The sequence below is a fragment of the Lepus europaeus genome, chromosome 7 (assembly GCF_033115175.1).
Source record: "Lepus europaeus isolate LE1 chromosome 7, mLepTim1.pri, whole genome shotgun sequence".
In the NCBI taxonomy this organism is placed as follows: domain Eukaryota; kingdom Metazoa; phylum Chordata; class Mammalia; order Lagomorpha; family Leporidae; genus Lepus; species Lepus europaeus.
Window position 1 is genome coordinate 6,033,847 of NC_084833.1, and position 17,400 is coordinate 6,051,246.

The window sequence follows — 17,400 nt, forward strand, 5'->3', positions numbered from 1 at the left end:
CCGGGCGCGGCCAACCTGGTGGAGACCGCTGGGAGGAACCAAAGGCACACTTGAGTAGCCATTGGGTAGCGACGAAGTAATTGGTGCAAAAATCTTCCAATGAGTTACAGGAGGCGTGGACGCCTCAGGGCCACAGCTCCCCGAGCTCTGCGCCCCTTTTAGTGCTAGACCTCCCTACGTCACGAGCGCCTCCCCTTCCGGGTCAGAGCTCAGACCCGGTGTGTGGAGCGCGACTCTCCGGAACAGGCAGAAGTAGTCGAAACAGGAGAACGTCGTCTTTCTTAAAGGGACAGGCTCAAAACAATACAGGTCACCCGGACCAGCGCTTGTGAGGACGACTCGGCTATTCTGAATGCAATCCCGGGCGGAGTTCCGGACCGCTGTCTCGGGTTTCTGCCCGTTGCAGAGGGAACGGGAAGCTGCGGGGTGTTTCTCAGGCCAGGGGACGAGGAGAGCCTAGCCGGTCCACGCAGAGGAGGCGCGGCCGACTTCCCCACCTGCAGCCCACCCGCTCTGCCAGGCAGCGCTTCGTCGTCTCTGTGTGTCACCGCACAGACGCCCGAGAGGACGCAGTTCCGGCCCTGCCACCTGCCAGCCTAGGCCGGCCTGGGGGCTGCGGCGCGCCCAGGCCCGATTCTGTTCCTCTGGGCCCGCTGGACGCCGAGGGCAGGCGTGGGCCATCCTAGACAGCGGACGTCCCAGCCCGGACCCCCAAGCCGGCTGCGATGGGGTGTGAGGCTACACGTCCGGACCTCCCGCCTCCCCGGGAACTCCCCAGCCCAGCCGCCCGGAGCCTCCGGGAGGGGAGCGGTGCAGCCTGCCCGCGTCATCTGATGCTGTTTCCTGCAGGAGGGAGAAGAGCGGAAAAAAGTGAAACTCCACCCTCCACCTCTGCCTCCCGCCCCCGGGGCCAAAGTACAAAGGGAGGAGGAAGAAGGGAACGGGGTCGGAGCCGTCGGGCCGAGGGAGCCAGGCCCGGGAAGAGGCAGCCTTGGCTCAGCCGGGGACGCGCCCGCCCTCCGCCTCCCCAGCAGGAAGACCCCGAACCCAGCCCCGGCGCTGCCCCGAGCAGGCCCCGCCGTGCCCTCGGCGGGCGCTGGAGTCAAACCCAGCCTTCCCGGACTAGCCCGGGACTGCGGGATCCTCCAGCCCCTCCAAGCCAGCCATGGTGAGGCACCGGAGGCCCGGGGGCCCCACCCCTCCAGCCTGACCGGACCACCCTGGGTGCGCCCCTCCAGAAGCCGGAGATGCGGGGGGCCGGGAGGCGACACTCCTGGCTCCCCAGAGAGGCGTGGGTCTGGGGCTGAGGCCAGGGCCCGGATGCCCAGATTCCGGGAGTAGGGCCTCTGCGGCCGCCAGCAGGGGTAAGAACCGGGGCACCCAGAGGAGGTGCCCACACCTCCCAGCACCGGCTCCTGGCCATGGAGCCCTTGAAGAACCTCTTCCTCAAGAGCCCTCTGGGGTCCTGGAACGGCGGGGGCGGCGGCGGGGGCGGCGGGGGCCGGCCGGAGGGGTCGCCGAGGGCAGCGGCGTATGCCAACCCCGTGTGGACAGCCCTGTTCGACTACGAGCCCAGCGGGCAGGACGAGCTGGCACTGCGGAAGGGCGACCGTGTGGAGGTGCTGTCTCGGGACGCGGCCATCTCCGGAGACGAGGGCTGGTGGGCGGGCCAGGTGGGCGGCCAGGTGGGCATCTTTCCATCCAACTATGTGTCAAGGGGTGGCGGGCCGCCTCCCTGCGAGGTGGCCAGCTTCCAGGAGCTGCGGCTGGAGGAGGTGATTGGCATCGGCGGCTTCGGCAAGGTGTACCGGGGCAGCTGGCGGGGCGAGCTGGTGGCCGTGAAGGCGGCCCGCCAGGACCCGGACGAGGACATCAGCGTGACGGCGGAGAGCGTCCGTCAGGAGGCCCGGCTCTTTGCCATGCTGGCACACCCCAACATCATCGCCCTCAAGGCCGTGTGCCTGGAGGAGCCCAACCTGTGCCTGGTGATGGAGTACGCGGCCGGGGGGCCCCTCAGCCGCGCCCTGGCCGGCCGCCGCGTGCCCCCGCATGTGCTGGTCAACTGGGCCGTGCAGATCGCCCGTGGGATGCACTACCTTCACTGCGAAGCCCTGGTGCCCGTCATCCACCGCGACCTCAAATCCAACAACAGTGAGTTCCGGGGTGGGGGGGGAGGGGCTTGGGGCAGGTGGCAAGGCCGACTCCCACCACCCTTCCTGGAGACAGGAGCGCCTGGCCTAGGGCGGTCCTGGGTGACCCCAGAGTAGGAGTCCCAGGCTCCCGGGAGAGCCCTGCCGGGCCCCAGCCTGCCACTGCGGTTCGGGCGAGTTCAGAGACTGGGAGCTCCGGGGTGGGGCGTGAGCAGCCTGCCCCACCGTGTGTGCCTGTGTCCCCCGGGTGCCCTGCGTGGAGGCAGCTCCTCCCAAGGCTGGGATTCCAGTCCACCCCCGGCTGCTGCAGGACCTCCAGCTGGGAGCCTGTCTCAGAGTCCCTGACAAGGGAGGGCCCTCAGCCTAGCCCACTGCACCGCCAAGGGCCTCGCCTGGAGCCAGTGCTGGGCTAAGGGAACCTCCACCTCCGGCTGTTCCCGGGCCGAGCCAGGGACAGTTTCAGGGGGCTTCCTTGGCTGGCGAGCTCCGCGCCAGCCCAGTGCCGGCAGCGTTTAGGGAGAGCCTGATGAGCGAGCACGGGGCAGGACCCAGCCCAGTGGGGAACACCGGGGGCCAGGCCCAGCTGGAGCCCAGGGTGTGGGGAATGCAGGGGCTGGGGCGCGGGAGGGTCTGTGGAGAGGCAGGAAAAGCTCTTACGAGGGGTCAGCGGGGGGATTTGGGCCTTTTGGCCTGGGCTGACCGTGGACAGGGGGCTGGGGGTGGGGGCAGCAGGGCACCGAGACCCAGCGACAGCCAAGTCCTTTCCAGAACTTGTCTCATCCATCAGAGGGGGCAGCTCCCACGGCTCTGCGTCACCCCTGGGCCCCGGCCCCGCCATCCAGGGACCCCCGACTCCGTGCCCCAGCCTAAGGGGGATTCCCCACAGGTCCAGGGGGAGGGGACTCCTGTCTTCTGTTTTTCCTCCGCTTTCTTTCCAGAAGAAATGGAACAATAGCCCAGGCCCCTGCTCCCCACCCTCCCCACCGCTTCCTGTGTTTCCTGCTGCCCCTGGGCCGCCTTCCTGCCCCTGCTCCCTCCCTAGCCCAGCTGCCTGGGGGTGGGGGTGGCAGGAGAGGAAGGAGCCGCTGATGGCTCCCCCCCGCTCCTCCCCAATTCCCCAGCTTCCTTCTCAGAGTCTGGGCGGTGGTGGAAAAGGGCAGGCAAGGTGCCCTGGGCTCCCAGAGCCCCGCGTCCAGCCTCGCAGACCCCAGGCCTGGGCCCGAGCTGCCGTCTGTGGGATTGGGGTGGGGGGGATGGGGGGCGCAGGCAGGAAACAATGGCGTGATTTTCCTGGACAATGGGGGCCTTGTGAGGAAGCCTGGCGGGGAGAGGAGGGGGGATTCTCCAGGCCCACGAGTCACAGGACTGACCGGCCAGCCCGGCCTGGGCCTGGCCTCCCCCAGTTCTTCCCCCAAAGAACCCCCTCCCCAGTGGGAGACCCGGTTCAGGCCTGGCAGAAAGGAGAAGTAGGGACCATGGCAGGGAAGTGGAAGAGGGGTGAGCTCCCCAGGCCACTCCCAAGCCCCACAGAGGCCATGGCGGAGGGCGCCTGGAGGCCGGGTCTCCTTCAGAGTTGGGGGTGCCTTGAGGCTTGCCCAGCCCTGGGATCTGGAGCCCGTGTCCTGGGGGGTGCCCTGCCTTCCCATCCCAGAGGTCTACGGCGGCACCAGAGCTCGCTCGGGCCGGGACAGCGTCGAGGCCCAGGCTGGCAGCAGCGGCTGCGGAGTGAGGCTGAGGTTTAGCAGGTGTCGGGGGCGGGGGGGAGGCAGCAGAAGGGCCTCGCGTTGGGAGACTGGGGGTTCCTGCCCGTCTCTGTGCCTCAGAAGCCCCCGCTGTGAGAGGGGGAGACGGCCTAGCAGCTGGAGAGCCCAGTGCCAGCTCTGGGGTCCCACAAATGGCGAGGGACGGGGCGCCGAGAAGGGGAGGCCCCCGCTCCACCCAGCTGCCCCCGGCCTGTCACGGTTCCTCTTGGGTGGAGCCCGCACAGGGCTTAGCTTACTGGCAGGAGTGTAAGACAGGGAGAGGCCAGAGTGGACGTGAGGACGCGGGCAGCAGAGCGTGTGGCGCAATGGGCGGCTGCGCCGCGTGGGCCCCGCGCAGGCCTAGAGAGCGTGGTCTGTGTCGTCAGCTTGGGACTCGGCACCGCCAGGCTGTCCACAGCAGGTGGATTTTGAATCAGGAGAGATCGCAGGGGCTCTGCCATGCATGTGCGTGGGTTCGTGACAAAGGCGGAGCGGCCAGTGGGCGTGTGACCACCAGGTGGACCAGTCAGTGGGCGGCTGGATTGACTCCTGGCAGGCCTGGAGCTCCAAATGTGAAAGATGCCACCGGCCCAGGTGAAACTGGCTGTAGAGAAGAGCCGGCGGCCCGGGAGCCGTGGACGGCAGGAAGGGGCCGGACCACCAGGCCAGGGGCTTCGTGAGGTTCGGGGGGCTCTGCCAGTAGCAGGGCCAGAGGTTGTGAAGGCCCTGGTCTGCCACCGCCTCCGAGAAGTCTTCCCTGACCCCCTAGGCTGGGTTAGGTGGTCCCTGGCACGTGCACAGAGACGTGGCTGACCCAGACGTGGCCTCTCAGCAGTGCACAGCCGTGACTGTTCTGTGATTTGGTCCTCTTCCTGTTTCTCAGAAACTGTTCACGCTTGAGCCACTTGCATCCCCACCTGCATCCCGCATGGAGCTGGGCGTCTGTCCCCGCCCCCCGGGGTGAAAGCCGTGCCCCCGGCCCAGCTTAAGCCTGCACTCCCTGGCCCCCCGGGGTGAAAGCCGTGCCCCTGTCCCTGCACTCCTGCGGTTGCCCCCGGCTCGTCCTCCGTGGCCGCCCTTTCTCTTCACATGCAGCTGCCTTGGAGGTGGCTTTTGGAGTCGTCCCCCTGGCACTGGCTGCACCGGCCTGGTCCTGCCGCAGGTGCTCTGAGTCCGCCCCCCGGCCTCGCCGATTTCCCCAAAGCCAGGGCTGGGGAGCGCTTGGCAGGCTGCCAGTTGGTCGCATGCGCTGCGTTGCGAGGGGAGTTAGGATGCCGGCTGTGGAGCCGCACTCCCGGCCTTATCGCTGTGTTCCCCGGCGAGTCATTCCCGGCGTGGTCTTCTCAGCCATACGGTGGGAATGTTCACAGCTACCACGTAGGGTGCAGAGTGGCCACGCGTAGATCCTCTGCAAATGTGTCCCACTGTGGTCATTATCATTTCCTTTTATTTCTATTTGCTTGTTTGAGAGAGACAGAGACGGACAGAGAGCAAACTCCCATCCACGGGTTCACTCCCCAAATGCCTGCAGCGGCCCAAGCCTGGAGTGCGGGCGGCAGGGACCCAACGGCCTTGAGCTGTCACCTGCTGACCCCCAGGGCCTGCGTTAGCCAGGAGCTGGAATCAGAAGCCGAGCCAGCCCCCCAGCGTGGGACGTGGGCATCTGACATGCCAGACAAGCGCCCGTGCCTGGCACCGCTATTTCAGTCCGACTCTAGGACTCTCAGGCCTGCGACGTCCCCAAGGCAAGGTCTAGACCAAGGCGCGTCCGTGCCCTAACACCCCCGTCCGCGGCCCTTGTGCGGCCTGCTCCCGGTGTAGGACAGCGACCCGGCCCTGAATGAGTCACCCATGGTCTTGTAGCTGGCAGGGCTCCTCCACGTCAGGGTGTCTGCGGAGGACAGCGGGCTCCCAGCTCCCCCACCCGACCCTGGGCGCCCTCTCTCCCCCCAGTTCTGCTGCTGCAGCCCATTGAGGGCGACGACATGGAACACAAGACGCTGAAGATCACCGACTTCGGCCTGGCCCGAGAGTGGCACAAAACCACGCAGATGAGCGCTGCCGGCACGTACGCCTGGATGGCGCCCGAGGTCATCAAGGCCTCCACTTTCTCCAAGGGCAGCGACGTCTGGAGGTGCGGCCTGGGCCAGGGGGCCGCTGGGGGCTGCCGGAGGGACCCAAACCATTTGTTTCTGGGATGATTGGAGGGGGGTGAAGTGGCAGGAAGTGGGCAAGGAGGGGACCCAGGCCCTCTGTCTCCCCCACAGCTTTGGGGTGCTGCTGTGGGAACTACTGACCGGGGAAGTGCCCTACCGCGGGATCGACTGCCTTGCCGTGGCCTACGGCGTGGCCGTTAACAAGCTCACACTGCCCATCCCATCCACCTGCCCGGAGCCCTTTGCGCAGCTTATGGCCGGTAAGCACGCGGGGCGACCAGCTGAGAGGCAGAGCTCCCTGGCCCGGGACGGAGCCACCCACAGACTCGCTTGTTCTGTTCCCCCTCCACGCCGTGCCCCTAGACTGCTGGGCGCAGGACCCCCACCGCAGGCCCGACTTCGCCTCCATCCTGCAGCAGCTGGAGGCACTGGAGGCACAGGTCCTGCGGGAAATGCCGCGGGACTCGTTCCATTCCATGCAGGAAGGCTGGAAACGCGAGATCCAGGGCCTGTTCGACGAGCTGCGGGCCAAGGAGAAGGTGCGGGAAGTCGGGCCCGGGGTGGGCAGGGCAGGGCGGGCAGCGGGGAGCGCCAGGCTGACCCCACCGCCCTCGCTGTCCCGAGCGCAGGAGCTGCTGAGCCGCGAGGAGGAGCTGACGCGCGCGGCGCGCGAGCAGCGGTCCCAGGCCGAGCAGCTGCGGCGGCGCGAGCACCTGCTGGCCCAGTGGGAGCTGGAGGTGTTCGAGCGCGAGCTGACGCTGCTGCTGCAGCAAGTGGACCGCGAGCGGCCGCACGTGCGCCGCCGCCGCGGCACCTTCAAGCGCAGCAAGCTGCGGGCGCGCGACGGCGGCGAGCGCATCAGCATGCCACTCGGTGAGGGGGCGGGCTCGGGGCGGCGCCGCGCCATTGGCTGCAGCCGCGAGGGGGCGGGGCCGCGGGGCCTATTGGCTGCCTGGTCGGAGCGGGTGGGGCCCGACGTCTCCGTTGGCCGCGCTGGGATTGGTTTAGAGTGTTGGCGGGTGGGCTGAAATCTGGAAGGGGTGGGGCCAGGAGTGGCTTTCTTTTTCCGTCTGTGGGCGGCTTCTGGCGGAAATATTTGCATGCCGATCTGGGAGTGGCTGCGCCCGGGGAGGGGCGGGGCTCGCGGAGGTCTGGACAGCCCAGGGGGCGGGGCGGGGCGGGCTCAGCCCGACCCTGGATTCTGGGCGCGGCTCCCGGTGCTGGGGTCCCGCAGGTCTCTGCTTGCGGAGCACCGGGCCCGGGAAGGCAGTGAGCCGAGGCGCTGCTGCCTTCACCACAAACCTACACCCTGCTCCCCCCTCCCCCCGCCCAAACCCCAGACTTTAAGCACCGCATCACCGTGCAGGCCTCGCCTGGCCTTGACCGGCGGAAAAACGTCTTCGAAGTCGGAGCTGGGGACTCGCCCACCTTCCCCCGGTTCCGGGCCATCCAGTGTAAGAACCCTCACCTCCCGTGCCCCACGGCCGCCTCCTCTTCCTCCCTGCCCTAGGCTTCCCGAGACACGTTCATTCTTCGTTTTTTAATCAGTTACCTGGGTGACGCTGCGTGTTACCCATTGCCCTGGATGCTCTGCTGATGTTAATTCCTTACAACAATCCTGTTGGGTGTAGAGGTGTCTACCTGTTAGGTATACTGTAGCCTAAACCTAATTTCTTTATTTGCAAGACAGAGGGAGCTCCCATCTGCTGGCTCGCTCCCCAAATACCCAAAACCACTGAGGCTGGGGCCAGGCTAAAGCCAGGAGCCTGGAAGTCAGTCCGGGTCTTCCGCATGGGCAGCAGGGACCGGAGGAACTTGCTGCACAGCTGAGTGGCAGAAGCCAGAACTCAAAACCAGGCCATTGGCGTTGGGGTCTGCACTGAGTTCTCAGCCAGCCTTTAGACCACATGAGGTGTCCCCCTCCCCTGCTGTCCCCAGAACCCACCCCGGCCCTGACCCCCTCGGCTTCCTCCCCTGCCCCCACGCAGTGGAGCCAGCAGAGCCGGGCCAGGCATGGGGCCGCCAGTCCCCCAGGCGTCTGGAAGACTCGAGCAACGGCGAGCGGCGAGCGTGCTGGGCCTGGGGTCCCAGTTCCCCCAAGCCCGGAGAGGCCCAGAACGGGAGGTGAGTGCCCGAGTGCCCCCAGCCCAGCCTCAGCCGCTTCCCCACGGTCGCGAGACTCACAGAGGGCCCCCCCCCCCAGGAGGAGGTCCCGCATGGACGAAGCCACCTGGTATCTGGATTCAGAGGACTCGTCGCCCTTAGGATCTCCTTCCACACCACCGGCACTCAACGGTAAGGGGCCTCCCCTCCACCACGCAGGCCCTGGCCGAGCTGAGCCGATCCTCAGAACCCACGTCCAAGCTGCAGGCCCACAGGCAGCGTGGATGCAGACCAGGCCTCAGGGCGCCTACGGTCTAGTGCCCCCAGCCCCATGGCAGCCCCCAGGTCCTCAGCAGACTCACGGGAGCAAAGGAAGCAGGGGAAGGTCCCCCCCCGCACTGTCGGGTCCCCCCCCCCTGCACTGTCGGGTACCCCATGGACGCTGAGCCCGGAGAAGGGGAGACAGCACTGGGGGTGGAGCCAGGAGCAGATGAGCGGCTGCCGCCGTGTGCGTCTCCCAGCCCCGCAAGGAGCCCAGTGCTGGAGGAGAGGCCGAGGGGGCCCACGCTCCCGTGTCGGGGCAGGCGGGGGCTTCTCCCTGAGGACGGCAGTGCCCGCTGCGTGACGGGCGTTCCGCCCCGGCACCGACTGCCCGGTGCCCCTCTCATGCCCATTGCAGAGGTGGGGAAGCTGAGGTTCCAGAGGTGGAATAAGCCACTCCAGAGCCCCAGCTAAGCGTTAGGACCCCCGGAGACTTCGGTTCCCACGCTCACAGCAAGCTGCCTTAGAAGCTTTCGCATGGGAAAACAGGGCTGGGGTGCCCTCGCGTGCACAGCGCTTAGCGGCCGGAGGGTCAGCCGAGAGCTGAGCCCCAGCATCGAGCCCCAGCACTGCCCGGCCCCGGAGGCCCCGGAAGTCGCAGCCCCCGGCCCTGCTGCCTGCAGCTTAGTGCTGGCAGATCCGGGCCCTGCCCAGCAGCTGGGCCTCTGTGCCCCCATCACGTCCACCGTTCCTGAGTCACCGTCGGTAACAGTCACGACAGCTGGCCTTTGCCAGATGTCCCCGAAACACCAGGCAGCCCCGTGAGGAGGCGCCGTCGTCATGGGCTCCATTTTAGAGGGGTGGAGACAGGCACAGAGGGGGTGCGTGGCCGTGCAGGCCACCTGCAGAGCAGGGATCTGGACCAGGCCCCGGAGCCCTGGCTGAAAATGAGAGAATGGGGCCTCGGGAGGGTTGTCCCGGCATCAGCCGTGGCAGCGGGGGGCTGTGTGTCCCCATCGCCGCCACCTTGTCCCCAGCTGCTGGGGCCGCGGCCACTCACTGCCCAGCCCCACAACACACCGCCTGGCAAAGCTTCTGCCCCAGGCCCTGACTGCCAGGGGCCAGGCTCTGTCCCTAAGGCCCCATGCGTGCAAGTCCACTCTCCCCTCCAGGTCCAGAATGGGCCTCCTGCCTTCTCCCAGCTCTCGCTGCCGGGACACCTCCAAGCCACCTGCTCCGAAGCCCGGTCTCTCAGGCCGTTGACTACACAAACCTCCGTTCCCCTCGTCTCGTGCACTGCCCCCACCTCCGCTCCCTTTGTCTCATTCCTCTCACTGCCTTTAGTCTTCTCCCCGCTCTGCTCAAACCCACGGTAAGGGACCCCGGCCTCCTGGCCCGTGAGGCGCCCTTGGGATTCTGCCATCCGGCATTCAGGACCCGTGTGTTAGAGAGCTGGTGGAGGAAGCAGGTGCCCCGGGAGGCCTCTCGAAGGCAGCAAGTGCACAGGTTCGGGGAATCTGGGGAGGCTTCACAGAGGAGGTGAGACCTCAGCTGGGTCTTCAATGGTGAGCGAGAGACCCCTGCAAGCCGAGGCGGGAAAGGTGTGCCAGGCTGAGGGCATCATGTGTGCCCCAGCTGACCAGCCCCAGGGAGGAGGAAGCCTGGGTAACCCCGCGCGGAACCCTGAGCCAGGGACCTGCACCCCCTGCGACGTGGTCAACAGATGTTTGTAGAATGATTGAGTGGACAAGTCTGGAAACGGTGGGGAGTTCTTAAGCAGAGATCTCTCTTGAGTAGCTCCGCACTTAAGGCGCCCTCTTGGCCCCTGGGGAGAGGCTGCCCAGAGCTGGGCGAGGGAGTGGCGGCAGGGGCGTCTCCGGGCTAGCGGCAGAGGCCGCGCCAAGCTGCCAAGTCCCGTTGACGGCAGCAGCTCACCTTGGCTGGCCGAGCCCCTCCTCCTCACCAGGCGCGGGGGACGGCAGAGAGGCCAGGCCAGCCCGAGTGCGCAGCCGAGGCCGGGCTCCCTCTGGGGCTCAGAGAGCTAAGCAGGCATCTGTCGGGCTCAGGGCTGCGGGCAGCACCCCAGGGACACTCCTTCCTCCTCCGGGACGGGCCCCGCCCACCCCCAGGCCAGCCCCGCCCACCCCCAGGCCAGCCCAAGGCCCAAGGCAGGACGCCGATGCCTTGGAATCCAGGGTGGACGGTGGCCAGAGCACAGGCCTGGCTGCTGCTGCCCAGAGCAAGGCCCGGCCCACTTCTCTGGCTGTGCAGCCTCGCACAGGCCGCGGCCTCGTTTTTTTTTTTTTTTTTTTTAAACATTGAGTTATTTATTTGGAAGTTAGGGGAAGGGACAGAGAGATCGTCCACCCACTGGTTCGCTCTGAAAAAGGCTGCAACAGCCCCGGCTGGGCCAGCCTCAGCCAGGAGCCAGGTCTCCCGCATGGGCGCAGGGGCAGAGCACTTGGGCCATGTTCTGCTGCTTTCCCAGGCCATGAACAGGGGGCCGGAGCCGCTGGGAATGCACCTGGTGTTCATGCAGGTGCCCGCAGGCGGCTGCACCTCGGGGCTGGGGCAGGAGGCTCGGACAGCATCAAGCCCCCAAGCCCTTTAGCTTGGGCCTGACATAGACAGTTGCTGAGGCCTTGGCCCAGGCCTGGCCTCTTCTAGGCTCAGTGCATTGTGGGAATGGGGCCGCTGCTGCCCACTCCACCCAAGCTGCCACTGGGGGGGGATGCAGGAAGGTAGAGGGGACACACTGTGATCTGGCCCCTTGGGGCTCTGCTCCTGCTGGTTCTCGGGCCACACAGGCCTCCCCCTTGTGAAAGGCCCAGCTGTGTGCGTGCAGGGGCGGGGCGGCCAGGGAAGACCTAACCTACGACGCCCCGCCCGCAGGTAACCCGCCGCGGCCGAGCCCGGAGCCGGAGGAGCCCCGGCGGCCCAGCCCTGGCGAGCGCGGGAGCAGCTCCGGGACACCCAAGCTGATCCAGCGTGCGCTCCTGCGCGGCACCGCCCTGCTCGCCTCGCTGGGCCTCGGCCGGGACCTGCAGCCGCCGGCGGGCGCGGGCCGCGAGCGCGGGGAGCCGCCGCCAACGTCCCCTGCGCCGGTGCCCGCACCAAGCCCAGCTGAGCCACCTCCTTCCTCCCTCATCCGCTTCTCACCCAAGACGCCCACCCCGGCGCCCCTGCTGCTGGACCTGGCTGTCCCCGCGGGCCAGCCCTCGGCCAAGAGCCCCCGACGCGAGGAGACACGCGGTGAGCAGCCCTGGCCAGCCCCCTGTGGGGGAGGGATGCTGGCACAGCCTCTGCTGGAACACACGGGGAGCTGGGACCGCAAGTCCTGGCAGAGCAGCGTGGGAGCTGAGCGTGGTGGTGACGCAGCTGTTTTAGGATTGGATGATTTATTTGGAAGGATTACAGACTGGGAGACACTGGTACACAGAGCTCTTCCATCTGCTGGGTCACTCCCCAGATGGCCGCAATGGCCAGGGCTGGGCCAGGCAGGAGCCAGGAGCTTCACCCGCGTGGGTGCAGGGGCCCAAGCACTTAGGCCATCTTCTGCTGCTTTCCCAGGCCATTAGCAAGGAGCTGGATCGGAAGTGGAGCAACGGGGACTTGAACCTGCTCCCATACGAGATGCCAGCACTGCAGGCTGCAGCTTTACCCACTAGGCCACAGCACAGGGGTGGGGGTGCGGGTTGGGGACTCAGGCCACCCCAGCTTCTAATGGCAGGGCTGGGACCCTGGCTCCTTGCATAGTCAGCATACCCCAGAGCTTAGGGGGCCGTGGAAGCCACGAGTCACGTAACCGTGTGCAGAGACCCGGGGAGGGGGCGAGGGCTCCACGGCTGCCTGACCCTGTGTCTCCCCCACTCGCTCACAGGAGGCACTGTCTCACCGCCGCCCGGGATGTCACACTCCGCTCCCGGCACCCCGGGCACGCCACGCTCCCCACCCCTGGGCCTCATCAGCCGACCTCGACCCTCACCCCTCCGCAGCCGCATCGACCCGTGGAGCTTCGTGTCAGCGGGGCCCCGGCCATCACCCCTGCCCTCGCCACAGCCTGCGCCCCGACGGGCACCCTGGACCTTGTTCCCAGACTCGGACCCCTTCTGGGACTCCCCGCCTGCCAACCCCTTCCAGGGGAGGCCCCAGGACTGCAGGGCGCAGACCAAAGACGTGGGTGCCCAGGCTCCATGGGCGCCGGAGGCAGGGCGCTGAGCCGACCAGGCCGCACGCCCCCAGGCTCCTGCCGCCCAGAGGAGCCACAGCATACACTGGAACAGGAGCCCGACAAGCCTGGGTGGCTGCCTCGGTCTCCCCAGGGACCCCGCCCCCTCAGGGGTCCGGAACACTACACTGCACAGGAAGCCTTCACACTGGATGACCTGCCGCCTGTGGGTCCCCCCCGGCCTGAGCTGCCCCGCTGGTTGGGAGGACCAGAGCCTGTCTCAGGGAATTGCCCCCAGAGGAGGGGCAGGGAGGAGGGACCCCTGCCCCAGGGCTCGGGGCCTGGCCCTCCCCTCTCTCCTGCCCCGCCCTGGGGGCCATCTGGGGCCAGGGGCTCTCTGCGTGCCTTCCTGCTGCCCCGGCCAGGGCTGGGGCCGTAGCCTTGGGATCCAATGAAGCCAAATAAACTCAGAAGCTATCTCCCAAATGCAGCCTGTGGCCTTCTGTAGGGGTAACTGGGAGAGCAGCCGACCCCGTGGCTGCACAGTAGGCCCACACCATCATGGAGAGCCTCCAGCGGCCTCCAGGACAGCTGGTCACTCTGGCGCCCCCACCCTTCCACCATCCAAGTGACCGCGTTTGACACCCCCCCCCCCCCCCCGCTGGGTGGTCCCGACCCGTCCCCTGGGCCCAGCTGCAGCTTCCTGGCCGTGCTGCCCTCACCCGACATCTTGGGAGGATTGCCCAGGGTTTGTCTCCGCCCCGTGGGCTGGACACGTGTGGAACACGCCCCATCCACCTTCCAGTGTGGGAACTCAGCTTGGCACCGGGCGCTGCCGGGTCTCCCGGGGCTACCAGGAGCCACGTCAGGACCCAGGAGGGCTCTGCCCACCAGTCCTCAGGAGGGGAGCGTAGGAGGATGTGGGGGGGCTTCGACAGAGCCACCTGCCAGGCACTTACCCTTCACCCCTCCCTGTCCCCCACCACCCCGGGGCAGAAGCCGTGCTGTCCCTTGGCAGCCCGTCCTGTTCCTCTACTAATGGGGGGGGGGGCGCCCTCTCTGCCCCCGGCCATGCTCAGGACTGTGTGAGAGGGCTGGGTGTCGCTGAGCCAGAGTGACCTCGAATTAGCACAAAGCCCCCTCCAGACCCGGCTTCCTCGCCCCCGTCACCTGCTACACCAAGGTCTTCCCCCGGCCTGGATCCCTGGGAGCAGGGCTCAGCTGCCCTCCCTCACCCTCAGCCCCGCTGGGTCCCTGCCGCCACCCACACAGCATCTCCACCCAGCTGGCGCGGCCCAGCCCTGCCCAGCCCCTCCCAGGTGCCCGCAGTGGAGTAGCCGGCTCCACAGCACCCAGACTCGGGCTGCGCCATGGGCCGGCTGAGGCCCTGGGCCCGCTACGGGCTCCTCCTGGTGGCCCACCTGCTGGCCCTGGGGCTGGGGGCTGCGGCGCTGCGGGCGCTGGAGGGGCCTCCAGCCCTGCGGCTCCAGGCCGAGCTCAGGGCCGCGCTGGCCGCCTTCCAGGCCGAGTATGGGGCCTGCCTGCCGCCGGGAGCGCTGGAGGAGCTGCTGGGCACCGCGCTGAGAGCCCAGGCCCACGGTGTCTCCAGCCTGGGCAACGCCTCAGAGGCCAGCACCTGGGACCTGCCCTCGGCCCTGCTCTTCGCTGCCAGCATCCTCACCACCACCGGTAAGGCCGCCGGGCGGCCCAGCAGGAGGAGCTCCCGAGGGCCAAGGCTCCCTGGGGTCCCTGCGGACGAGCCCCTCCCCAGCCCTGAAGCGCCGGAGCAAGCCCAGACCCTATCGGGCCCAGCATCACAGCGGGAGGCTCCCCACACCAACACACCCCAACTGGTGCCTCCACTTCAGCTGCCAGCAGGGGCGTGGCTTCCCCGGCCCCACCCACAGGCACCCTTTGAGGCCTTGGGAGAGGCCAGATCCCAGGGGCCTGGGGCAAGCAGGGCACACAATGGAGGGGTACCCCACAAAGTTCACTGCGGGCCGGCCGGGTGGGGAGGGCTGAGCCTGTGTCCCACACTGGAGGGCCCAGTCCAGCTACTCTGCTGCGGACCAGCTCCCTGCGAACGCACCTGGGGAGCAGCAGATGACGGGCCCCTGCCTCCCATGTGGGAGACCAGCAAGGAGTGCCTGGCCCAGCCCTGGCTCCTGGGGAGTGAAGCAGTGGTTAGAGGATCTCTCTCCCCCCTACCCCCCTCCCTTTCTCTCTGTGTCACTCTGTCTTGCAAATATTTTCAAAAAGTTCATGAAACATGGAATGAACACTTTATTTTGCTGCACAAATATTTTGCAATGCATGTATAGCTTTTTCATAATAGACATTTCCATGAACTTTGTGAAAACCCTCGAATGGGGGGCAGGCTCAGGAGTCGGGGGAGCACAGACCAGGACCACCGACCCAGGAAAGGCAGGAGGGGTGGCTTCTGGGGAGAAAGTCCTGGTGAGCTGCTAACCAAGGCGAGAGGGGAGAGCTAAGGGTGCAGGAATTCCTGGCGGGGGTGGGGGGAACCACGCGCACACAGGCCCGGAACCCCGAGATACAGCGAGAGGACCCACAGCCCTGCTTCTAGTTTGTGGGTTTTAATATTTTTCTGTATTTATTTGGAAGGGAGAGTTACAGAGAGAGATTGATCCTTCATCCACTGGTTCACTCCCCAGACGGCCACAACAGATGGGGCTGGAGCTGGGCCAAAGCTGGGAGCCAGCTTCTTCGTGGTCTCCCTCGTGGGTAGCAGCCCCCACTGCCTTCTCAGGCACAGTAGCAGGGACTTGAACCAGCGCCGTGTGGGACGCCTGTGTCACGGGTGCTGGGTTAACTTGTTGGCCAGCACTGCCCAACCCCTCTTTTTTTTTTTTTAATTGAAATTTCTATTTCCAAGTTCTGCCGGAAACTCAGGGATCCCATTCACACTCAACCTGAATTCCTTCAAGGCTGCAGAGGAACTGGGCCTGCCTTTGGGCACAGCACACGCTCTCCGGGCCACCCCAGAGCCCACCACTCCCTCCTACGTCACATCTGGCCTCGTTGACTGGCCCATCCTGTTCTCCCACACGCCCGACTCCCTGCCCGCACAGGCCGCTCCAGCTCTGACGCCCTCTCGCACACGAGCTGCCTCTCTGCGACCTCCTGTCCCCTCCTCCACGGGAGGGCAGGGCCCCTGCAGCCTGGCTCCAGTGCACAGGCGGGCACAGGACCATGCCACACACCTTTGGGCGGGGGGGGGGGGGGGGGCGACAGCTCACTGGCTGTGCGCCTGGGGGCAGGACCGTTCTCTAAATCTACCCGCCACATAGGCCCGAGGGATTTTTTTCTTCTTTTAATCCTTTCATTTCCAGACACGAGTGCCCCGGAGAGGCCAAGGCAGTTTGTCCAGCATCCCCCAGCGACCCAGGAGCGGAGCCTAAAGTCCAAGCAACTTTGGCCACTAGAGGGCAGCGTTCCGCCGGGGTCTGGGCGATGCTGGACGTGGGGATCCCAGCGAGCACCCCACTCACGGGCTTACGGCCCACCGTCTCTCCCCCCCTCCAGGTTACGGACACATGGCCCCTCTGTCGGCAGGTGGAAAGGCCTTCTGCATGGCGTACGCCGCCCTGGGGCTGCCGGCCTCCCTAGCACTCGTGGCTGCCCTGCGCCGCTGCCTGCTGCCCCGGCTCAGCCGCCTGGTGGCCTGGGTGACCAGGCCCTGGCAGCTGGCCCCGGCCAGGGCTGCGCTGCTGCAGGCAGTGGCCCTGGGCCTGCTGGTGGCTTCTGCCTTCGTGCTGCTGCCCGCCCTGGCGCTGTGGGCCCTGCGAGGTGACTGCAGCCTGCTGGGGGCCCTGTACCTCTGCTTCGGCTCACTCAGCACCATCGGCCTGGGGGACCTGCTGCCCGGCGGCAGCCGGAGCCTGCCTCCGCTCATCTACCACCTGGGCCAGCTCGCGCTCCTCGGTGAGTCCCGGGGGGAGGGAGGACCTGGACTGCAGCTCCCATACCCCCCCCCCAAGCTGGGCTTCGCAGGGGTGAGGCCCGACCCCTAGCCAGGTGCGGGAGGGGCAGTCCCGGCCGACCCCTGGGTGGCAGCAGGTGCCGGGTGGGTCCGGGTGGGTCCGGGTGGGTCCCGCCCCCGGAGGTGTGCGGAGGTCCTCACCAGCGCCCTGGCAACCTCTCCTCCCCAGGTTACTTGCTCCTGGGGCTCTTGGCCATGCTGCTGGCCGTGGAGACCTTCTCCGAGCTGCCCCAGGTCCGTGCCACGGTGAAGTTCTTCGCGTCCAGTGGGCCCTCGATGGCTGAGGACCAAGGTGGCTTCCTAGGCCAGGACGAACTGGCGCTGAGCACAGCCCCGCCCGCGGCCGCCCCAGCCTCCGAGCAGGCCCCCGCGTGCTGACCGGGTGTCCGGCCCCCAGCTCGGCTCCTTAAGGCGCTGGGGGCGAGGCCGAGTGGACGCGGACACGAGGGCGGGGGGAAGAACGTGTCTGGGTTTACCAAAAAAATAAAATAAAATAAACCGGGCACCGACTCGGCTGTGCTTGCGCAACTTCTTTCCAAACGCGACTTCCTGAGTCCAGCCTCGGCGTCTGGCACCGCGAAGCCCGCACAGCCCCGCATCCCCACGCGCCCCGCTCTTCCGCCCGGCTGCGGGGCGCGCGGCGGCAGGTCCCGCGCCGATGAACGCACACACTCAAGACAGGCAAATAAATAGGGCGGCCGGGGGCTCCGCGGGGCGGCTGGGGTCTCCCCGAGGCGGCTGGGGGCTCCGCGGGGCGGCTGGGGGGTCTCCGCGGGGCGAGCCGGGGAGCTCCGCGGGGCGGGCTGCGGTCTCCGTG

The 17,400-nt window shown here is 67.4% G+C and overlaps 2 protein-coding genes across 2 annotated transcripts; both read left to right on the forward strand.

The window, feature by feature from the left end:
- Window positions 1-159: 159 nt before the first annotated feature.
- LOC133762861 (mitogen-activated protein kinase kinase kinase 11-like) lies at window positions 160-13,060 on the forward strand. The gene is made up of 10 exons (XM_062195838.1): window positions 160-2,151; window positions 5,846-6,026; window positions 6,160-6,308; window positions 6,412-6,587; window positions 6,678-6,921; window positions 7,389-7,502; window positions 8,037-8,172; window positions 8,252-8,343; window positions 11,305-11,664; window positions 12,293-13,060. The coding sequence occupies exons 1-10, from the start codon at window positions 1,422-1,424 to the stop codon at window positions 12,628-12,630; spliced, it is 2,520 nt and encodes an 839-aa protein (XP_062051822.1). The 5' UTR covers window positions 160-1,421; the 3' UTR covers window positions 12,631-13,060.
- An 890-nt stretch (window positions 13,061-13,950) lies between these two features.
- On the forward strand, window positions 13,951-17,077 carry KCNK7 (potassium two pore domain channel subfamily K member 7). Its single transcript, XM_062195847.1, has 3 exons — window positions 13,951-14,269; window positions 16,127-16,525; window positions 16,753-17,077. The coding sequence occupies exons 1-3, from the start codon at window positions 13,951-13,953 to the stop codon at window positions 16,959-16,961; spliced, it is 927 nt and encodes a 308-aa protein (XP_062051831.1). The 3' UTR covers window positions 16,962-17,077.
- Window positions 17,078-17,400: the final 323 nt, after the last annotated feature.

Bases quoted from the DNA above. Each gene is read 5' to 3' on its own strand.
- LOC133762861 (XM_062195838.1), top strand. From the start codon at position 1,422: ATGGAGCCCTTGAAGAACCTCTTCCTCAAGAGCCCTCTGGGGTCCTGG. The intron at 6,027-6,159 runs GTGCGGCCTGGG...TCTCCCCCACAG, and splicing joins AAGGGCAGCGACGTCTGGAG to CTTTGGGGTGCTGCTGTGGG. The intron at 6,309-6,411 runs GTAAGCACGCGG...CCGTGCCCCTAG, and splicing joins CTTTGCGCAGCTTATGGCCG to ACTGCTGGGCGCAGGACCCC.
- KCNK7 (XM_062195847.1), top strand. From the start codon at position 13,951: ATGGGCCGGCTGAGGCCCTGGGCCCGCTACGGGCTCCTCCTGGTGGCC. The intron at 14,270-16,126 runs GTAAGGCCGCCG...CCCCCCCTCCAG, and splicing joins CAGCATCCTCACCACCACCG to GTTACGGACACATGGCCCCT. The intron at 16,526-16,752 runs GTGAGTCCCGGG...TCTCCTCCCCAG, and splicing joins GGGCCAGCTCGCGCTCCTCG to GTTACTTGCTCCTGGGGCTC.